This window comes from Hemicordylus capensis, chromosome 14 (assembly GCF_027244095.1).
Source record: "Hemicordylus capensis ecotype Gifberg chromosome 14, rHemCap1.1.pri, whole genome shotgun sequence".
Classification (NCBI taxonomy): Eukaryota; Metazoa; Chordata; class Lepidosauria; order Squamata; family Cordylidae; genus Hemicordylus; species Hemicordylus capensis.
Window position 1 is genome coordinate 14646714 of NC_069670.1, and position 9032 is coordinate 14655745.

The 9032-nt window shown below is 56.5% G+C and overlaps 1 protein-coding gene across 6 annotated transcripts in view; it reads left to right on the top strand.

Annotated features, from left to right (window-relative positions):
• Positions 1-6290, top strand: part of LOC128336998 (protein cornichon homolog 2) — a 73854-nt gene extending 67564 nt beyond the window's left edge. For all 6 annotated transcript variants that reach the window (XM_053277410.1, XM_053277407.1, XM_053277411.1 and 3 more), the window contains one exon: positions 1280-6290. In XM_053277410.1, coding sequence (XP_053133385.1) covers positions 1280-2656 — 1377 coding nt within the window. In that variant the 3' untranslated portion in view covers positions 2657-6290. The remainder of the gene's footprint in view (positions 1-1279) is intronic.
• The last annotated feature ends 2742 nt before the right edge of the window (positions 6291-9032 follow it).

The window sequence follows — 9032 nt, forward strand, 5'->3', positions numbered from 1 at the left end:
GGCAACCTTCCCAGAAGCCTTTGCTTTTATAGCTGTGGCTGGGGAAATGGAGACGGCGAGGTGGACCTGGGGGTCGCTGACGAAGGGCGGTGTAGAATTGCCAACATAAAGTGTAAACAAGCCGTCAAAGTGGTGCACGCATCCCAAGGGGCGCTCCATAAATATGCTGAACAAATAAATAAATACCCACCCCTACACACACACACAACTTGCTTTGCAACCACTATGCCGTAATGGGTGCCCACATTGCCACGAAATGGGCCCACCCACCACAAAGACCAATTGAAATCTACTCAGATCCACCAGGAATGTGGGTGGATCTGGGCCAGGAATGCACACCCCCCACCCGCGCATCGGTTCAGCCAACCACAAAGGGTCGTGGTTGCGCATAAGAGACCCTTACACATAAGAACAGCCCTGCTGGATCAGGCCCAAGGAAGCCTATCTAGTCCAGCGTCCTATTTCACACAGTGGCCCACCAGATGCCGCTGGAAGCCTACAGGCAGGAATTGAGGGACTGCCCTCTCTCCTGCTGTTACTCCCCGGCAACTGGGACTCAGAGGCATCCTGCCTTTGAGGCTGGAGGTGGCCTATAGCCCTCCGGCTAGTAGCCCTTGATAGACCTCTCCTCCATGAAGTGATCCAAACCCTTCTTAAAGCCATCCAGGTTGTTGGCTGTCGCCACATCTGTCGCCACACCTTCCACATGAGAGTAAACTAGCTCCCATAATCCGAAGCAAAGGAAGAAAACAGGGCTATTTCTCTTTCTTCAATAAAAAGGATACCCAAGGAGTCATAAAGAAGCTGCCATATACTGAGTCAGACCCTTGGTCCATCTCGCTCAGTATTGTCCGCACAGACTGGCAGCGGCTTCTCCCAGGTTGCAGGCAGGAGTCTCTCTCAGCCCGATCTTGGAGATGCTGCCAGGGAGGGAACTGGGAACCTTCTCCAGGCAGATCCCCTAAGGGGAATCTCTGACAGCGCTCACACATGTAGCCTCCCATTCAGATGCAAACCTCTGCTTAGCAAAGGGGACAATTCATGCTTGCGGCCACAAGACGAGGCCAGGAATATCCCGCTTTCTTCCTTAAGGAGGACACCCAAGTCTCTAGTCCTCATGCTAACAAAGACGGAAGGATCCCCAACCATGCAGGGACGACCCCATGCAAAGGAAGAAGCCAGAGATGTTCCTGACACATAACCAATGACTCCTCTCTCTCTCTCTCTCTCTCTCTCTCTCTCTCTCTCTCTCTCTCTCTCTCCCCCCTGGGATGAGCAGCAACGGCCCCTCAAGCAGTCTCTGAGCAGTTCCCTCTGCCGGGAGTCCCACTGGAAATGCCTGGTCCTCACCCTGCTGATGTTCGGCTGCTTTGGCGTCATGGGCTGGTGCCGCCTCTCGACGGTGACCCGCATCACCTATGACGGCTCCTACCAGGGGGCCACGGCCATCTACCACGACAGCCCGTGCTCCAACGGGTACATCTACATCCCGCTGGCCTTCCTGGGCATGCTGTACGTGGTCTACCTGGTGGAGTGCTGGCACCGCTTCGCCAAGGGCCAGATGCAGCACCGGGTGGACACGGCCAGCGTCTACGAGAAGGTCCAGCGCATGCAGCAGGCCACGCCCTGCATCTGGTGGAAAGCCGTCGGCTACCACTACATCCGCCGCACCCGGCAGGTCACCCGCTACCGCAACGGGGACGCCTACACCACCACCCAGGTCTACCACGAGCGGGTCAACACCCACGTGGCCGAGACCGAGTTCGACTACTCGGGCCACGGGGTGAAGGACGTCTCCAAGGAGCTGCTGGGGCTCTCCGACTACCCCGTCACCAAGCTGCGCTTCACCAAATGCTTCAGCTTCGCCTCCGGGGAGGCCGAGGCGGCCTACCTGACCCAGCGGGCCCGCTTCTTCGGCGAGAACGAGGGCCTGGATGACTACATGGAGGCCCGCGAGGGGATGCACCTCAAGAACGTGGACTTCAAGGAGCACATGATGGTCTTCCCGGACCCCCGGCGCCCGCCGTGGTACACCCGCCGCTGGGTCTTCTGGCTGGCCTCTTTCCTCCTCCTCTCCTGGCCGCTGCGGGTCCTGGCCGAGTACCGCATGGCCAACGTGCACTACCACGTGGAGAAACTCTTCGGGGCGGACGACGGGCCCAGTCCGCTGGACACCGCCGGGGGCTACGGGCCCCGCCGCATCTCGCGGGTCAACACGGTGGACATGACGGAGCTGGAGTGGCACATCCGCTCCAACCAGCAGCTGGTGCCCAGCTACTCCGAGGCGGTGCTCATGGACTCCACCGTGGTGGCCGGCGCGGCCTACCTCCGCAGCTGCCAGCGGTGCCGCCGGACCGTCAGCAGCAACTCGCTGCCCTCACGGGGCACCCGGGCCCTCTACGCGCGCCTGCCCTTCAGCTGCAGCCGCTTCTCGCTGGGCGGGGCGCGCCGGTGCGGCGGCGGCATCCTCCGCAGCCTGAGCGGGGGCCACGTGGGGGGCGGCGTCGGCGGCGTCGAGACGGAGCCGCTGGAGAGCCCCCCCTGCTACCAAGACGCCCTCTACTTCCCCGTGCTGATCGTCCACGGCGGGGAGGGCTGCCACCGCAACGGCCAGAGGCAGGGCCCCGCGGGGAGGGCCTCGGGGACCCCGCTGTGACCCCCGGGGGGGGGAGAGGGCCGTGGAGGTTGACGCCCCGCTTTTCCGTCCACAGGGTCGGGGACCGGCCGCGGGAGGGGATGCCCCCGGAGCAGCCCCTAACCTGGTTCGCCGAGCCCCCTCCCCAAGTTCCTGCTCTGAGGAAGATGGAAGACCACTCCTCACCCACCCACCCACCCACCCACCCCGCCCGCCTTTTGCAAATTAAGTGCCCGATCCATCCCCCGCAACGCCCCAGAAGAGGGAGTTTTTGCAAGTCTTCGGAGAACCAGAGCTGGGAAGGGTGGTCTCTTGAGTGGGAAGGGGTGGTTTTTGTGGGGCAAGCGGGGGAGCGCTGTGGGGGTCACGGCAGCCCCATGTCCTGACCACGATCAATTCTGCTTCTGGAGTCTGGATTTTTTTTAAAAAAAACAACAACTAGGTGCTGTTCATGCTTCCACAGTCCCGAGGGCTACGTCAGAATGTTGATCTCCTGTGCCAGATTTTGGAGCTTCTGCTCTCACTGTGGATGGAGGGGTGTGTGTGTGTATCCCTCATTGGCCCTTTGTTGCACTGGGGGGGGATTCCCCCCCCCAGGGCTTGGATGGGAAGTGGGCCGCCACATCCTTGACGGCATGAGGCTGCATGCCTCGTAACCGCTTTGTGACAGGTCGAAATGAAAAAAAGTGAGGGTGCCCCCACCACCAGATGCCACCTGCCATTAAAAATGAGAATTTAAAAAAATCACCAGTCCCCTATTGGCAGCTTTGTGGAGGATACAGTCTTTCCTACATGGCCATGAGCCATCCTGATAGCTGAACAGAGCCTCCCTCTTCAGGAGCAGACTTCTCTATGAGTGTCGGTTGAGCAGGGGGCAGAGAGCCAGCAAGGGTTAGGTCGTTGCTTCCGGCTGGCCACCCTTGGCAGCAAGAGCGCCGGGCTGCTTTGGTCTGATCTGGCTGCAGGGCTGCTGTTCTCCGTGGTTGTTAGTGATGCTAGCTAAGCAGAGCCTCCATGTTCGGAAGCAGTCTACCCCTGGATGTGAGGTGCTCGGAGCCAAGACAGCAGGGGAAGGCTGGCCAGCATGAGGGACAGGAGGACTGTTCTGTTCTGTGCTTCCAGAATCAGCTCCGCGCTTCCAGTCAGGGAAAGGGGGTCCCTTTTTCCTGATTGCTTCTTGGTCAGAGTCCACATTTCATGCAGAATTCGTGAACCCAAAAACAGGAGGCGGCGGCGGCGGCGGCGGTGGTGGTGGTGGAGGAGGAGGAAATCCTCCAAAGCAGAACTGAATGATCTCAAGAATTCTGTGGGACCCTTAGGCCTGCAGCGGTGTGGCCCTTGGCAGAGCTGGGGTTGAAACAGGTGGAAACAAGTTGAAGGGCTGATACTAAACCAAGATGGAGAAAGCTTGCAGTGGGTGACCCAGAGCTCCGCTCTCAGGCCCTCCATGGCTGCTTCTAGAAAGGTTGCCAACGCTCCAGGACTGGCTCGGAGTTTCCAGAAATCGGCATCCATGTCTAGGTGACTCCTGGAGGTTTTCAGGACTTAGTATTGTGGGAAATGTTGGGATAGTATTTGGGATGTCCAGATACGGCCGGGAAGAGGGATGCCGACCTTCCACGGTTGGCAGTCAGCAGCATCCGTCTCCAGGTAACCCTTGGAAGCAACCTTGGAGACTGGAATGGCTTGAGAATGAGAAAAATATTGGCGAGCGGGCGGGGAAGAGATAGGAAAGAATGCAAACCTCTGGGGATAGCTGCAGTCTGTGTTGGCAATGGCAACCCTATTTGCACAGAATAGGCTGGAACACTCTGTCCGCACTGCAGTCTGGAATTGGTTTTGTCAAGTTTGTTAGGCCATGGTGGATAAAGAACCAGGTCGAGAGACAGGAGATACAGGTTTCAGTGGAGATAAAGAAAAAGTTCATCTTGTGGGAGGCACATGGTGTGGAGAAAGTGGTCAGCGGATATTCAGGACAGACCAAAGAGCGGACTTCTTCACCGGTGTTCCCTTCTAACAGGGATCCCCAGATGTGGTTGACTACAACTCCCAGAATCCCCCGCTGCAGTTGCCTTTGGCTTGGGAGTTATGGGAGTTGTAGTCAACCACATCTGGGAATCCCTGTTCGAGGGAACACTGTTCTCCACCTCATTGATTTGTGTGTAGTCAGTGTGTTGAATTTGCCGCTAGCACATGGCCACTCGCTTTGCAAAGGGATGAGACAAGTTCACAGTGGAATTGGACAAGTCATGCCTGGTGTGGAGAAAGTGGAGAGAGAGAAATTCTTCTCCCTCTCACATAACACCAGAACTAGGGGTCATTCCATGAAACTGATGGCTAGGAGATTTAGGACCAACAAACGGAATTACCTTTTTCGCACAACACATAATCAGCTTGTGGAACTCTCTGCCACAAGATGTGGTGACAGCCAACAACCTGGATGGCTTTAAGAAGGGTTTGGATCACTTCATGGAGGAGAGGTCTATCAAGGGCTACTAGTCGGAGGGCTAAAGGCCACCTCCAGCCTCAAAGGCAGGATGTCTCTGAGTACCAGTTGCTGGGGAGTAATGGCAGGAGAGAGGGCACACCCTCAACTCCTGTCTGTGGCTTCCAGCAGCATCTGGTGGGCCACTGTGCGAAACAGGATGCTGGACTCGATGGGCTCCCTTGGGCCTGATCCAGCAGGGCTGTTCTTATGTTCTTATGTTGGTGGCCATTGCTTGTGATGGTAAATGGAACCTCTAGGCCCAGGAACAGTCTACCCCGAGGAACAAACAGAAGAGGGGGAGTTGACTTCAGGCACTCCTTCTGGGCTTCCTGAAAGCATTCTGGCCTGTGGAGGGGCACTGTGAAAAGCAAAATACTTCAGTCTGCTCCTCTAGGGGGCTCTCCATACATAAACAGCTCTTCCTCTTTCTTCCCTGGGAACCCTGAGAACTGGGGTTGTGTGAATGTGGTTAGCCTAATTCTCAGCACCCTCACCAAATTTCCGTTCTCCGGGGTGGGGTGGGGCAGAAGCCAGAGTGCTCCCACTCGATACCGGCTGGAAATAATTTTGCAGTGCCAATGCACCCTCCATCAAAGAAGATCCAGAGGAAAGCTGTTCGCTGGGGTTGTGTCCCTTTGTCCTTTTAAGGGTCTTGGCTGGGGCGTCGCACTCAGTCCTGACCCCGGAGTCGCTTCGGGAGGATTTTCACACTTCAGACTTTGGGGTTGCAGCTTATTCCCCACACAGTCTGCCATTTCTTCTTGGACTGTGCCCTGCACAGACTGAAATCCTCTCCTCTATGAAAAACACACGTGTCTTTAAAGAGAGGAGGTGTGGATCAGGGCCAGGGTCCAGTGAGTGTGCTCCATTTCTGTGTGCTCATGGTCTCGATTCTTCTGCGCTTACTGGGGAAGGAGGAACAAAAAGACCCCTGACCCTCCTCCCTTCCTCTCTCTCTCTCTCTCTCTCCGCCCCCCCCCATGAATGACTTGGGGGGCAGCATTTAAAAGAGACGCAGTTGTGCAGTGTAAATGAGGAGAGTGGGGCAAACCCAGAGGGGGTCTGGGGTGGGGGTGGTGACGCTGGGATTGGACCCACTGACAGTGAGATGAAATAAAATAAACTTGTCGTCCCTTGCTCACGGGACAATAAAGCTCTTTCAAGGTGGGTGGATTCCTCTCGTGTCTTTGTGGGGCCTTCCGGGGTGGGAACTGGGGGGCAAAAGATGGGAAAGAGAGACATAAACTGGGCTGGTGCTTATTATGGTCCCCGCCGCGATTCCATGCATGCTTGTGGAAGTAGATCGTGCGCGCAGAGGACCGGGAGGCGATCGTGTGCGGGACGACATCCCAGTTGGCTTTGGTACTCTGGGATTGGATCTAGGGTGGAGGAGATCCACTGCCCAAATGGGCTTGCTTCTTCAACATGGTCACTTCCCTGTCCTCTGCCTGACATTTCCGCCACCCACACGGTCCGTTTGTGAAGCGTGCACGGCTTCAGAATCCCGCCCTTGCATCGGATCGTGAGAACCAGCCCATTGCAAGATCCGGCTGTTTGCAAAGAACGATGAGGAGGTCTTTCCTTGACCTGCAACTGGAGATGCCAGGGCTTGGATTGGGACCCTTGTGCTTGCAAAGCAGGCCCTCTACCACGGAGCTCTCCTGAGACAGGATGCCATCTCGCCCCGAGTCAGGGAGGCTGTGACTCCTCTCGATTTTACAGGATTGCCAGATCTCCTTTATTCTTCCACTAGCAGCCCTGCACAACGTAAGGCCCAGATCTGGCCCATGAGGACATTTTTTTGATGGCCCAGGTAGCCAGCAACAGGAGGAGCCCCAACATTTGGCATTTGTGTGGGGCTGGAACAGTCAGGCGCCCACTGTCTGAGCAAGAACAGGGCTTATTTTCTGGCTGCTGTCCTTGGTTAAAATTGTGGGCCCTTGTGGGGAGGGAAGGACCCACAACTAATTGCTTTCAGATTTCTCTTTATCACTAATTTTACTGCAACAATCAATGCACTGAAAATCAATTTTGCCTCCCCCCCCCAATATATAATCATGGTTGTTTCTGGCCCACTGGGACGTTTGAGTTGTGCACCTGTGTGTACTAGAACCGCAAGATCTCTCCGTTGGCGCCAGGTTCCAGATAGGGCGAGCATCCACATGGAATTGAGGACCAGGGTGCTACGGAGCACTAGCTCAAGTCAAGAATTTGAGCTCACCATCCTTCCGCAGAAAAACACACCCCTGGTCCCCCCCCACACACACACACGCCCGCCCGCCAAAGCTCTCTCTTTTTCAGCAGCCTGATTCGTGAGAGGGGTAAGCCTTTTGTGGCCTTACATAGTTGCAAGGCAGAAACCCTTGTCCATTGGCAAATTGGCCACGGCTCTCGATTCTGGACTGTGTCTATATTCTTCTTTCCCCACCGCAATCTAGAAGAGGGTCGGAGATCCGAGACTCGGATAAAGGAGTTCCCTGACCAGAGGACATGTGCTTCTCAGCCACGCTGGTTTTTTAATAATAGATTAAGGATGGTTTCCAACGGTACGAAGCGACACGTGTGTGTGTGGTGTGTGTGTGTGTGTGTGTGGTGTGTGTGGCTTGGAGGCCCCCCCCCCCCCCGCCCACGTATCGCATCCCTTTCTTGAGCCAGTGCCGGCAGCCGCCGGAGGAGATGCCGCCCTGGCAGGGAGCAGATGGGAGTCAATTGTTCGGAAGTAAGCCACTTCTCCGCGGGTGGTGGCTGCAAGCGAGCCGGCTGTCCGATCCAGATGCACACTCGCTTCGGAGACGGTCCTCGGCCTTCTGGCGTCGCCATGGAGATGGTTGCTGAGTGACAGTGAGATGGAGGCCTCTGGAAGCAAGTGGGTCCTTCCCGCCGGCCCCGGTTCTCCCTCAGCGGCGTCTTGGCATGTGAGGGCCCCACTGCCCGTGTGCACGGGTGGGGGGGGCTTGGCAGGGGAGAGGAAGGGAGTCCCCTGCCCCAAGGGGCTCACAATCTAAAACCGATCAGAGGAAGAGGTGGGAGGGAAGTCTGAGCAGAATGCAGGGTTCTTGCCGGGCTGCCTATCTGGGCTTCGTCACAACACTGTCTGGGAAGAAGGCTTTAATGGAAGAGACGAGCTTTGAGGGGAGGTGTAAAGAGAAACCAATGCCAGCCCCTTCGGTTGAAGGGACATTGCATCACTGTGGGCAGCAAAGCAAAGGAGAGCTGGTCTTGTGGCGGCAAACCTGACTGGTCCCCTTAGCTAAGCAGGGTCTGCCCTGGTTGCATATGAATGGGAGACTAGAAGTGTGAGCACTGGAAGAGATTCCCTTTGGGGGATGGAGCAGCTCTGGGAAGAGCAGAAAAAGGTTCCCAGTTCCCTCCCTGGCAGCATCTCCAAGAGAGGGCTGAGAGAGGTTCCTGCCTGCAGCCTTGGAGAAGCCGCTGCCAGTCTGTGAAGACAATACTGAGCCAGATAGACCAAGGGTCTGACTCAGTATATGGCAGCTTCCTATGTTCCTATGACAGTAGGAGTACAATTCTCTCTACCTCCTTATTCTGCTGCCCACTTAGACCAGGCCCTTAAAAGCAGGTTAGACACATGCATGGAGGAGAACAGGCTGACAGATACTAGCCATGAAGCATTAATGGAGCCTCCAGAGGCGGTGGCAGTCTACCTCCGAATGGAGGGCGGGTTGTCTTCATCGCTGGCTTGTGGTTTTTCCAGGGAACATCTGGGAACCAGCGAAGAAACCTTTCCCTGTCCAGAATGTCTGCCGCACCGTCCCCCACCCCACGTGGCACCAGGTTTCCTTGAAACCTTTTCAACCCAGGCCTGTCTTCTACGACTGCTTCTCGCTCCCCATTCCTCCGGGTGCACCTCCAGCCATTGCGTTGACCAGGAAATCCCTCCATGGGGGG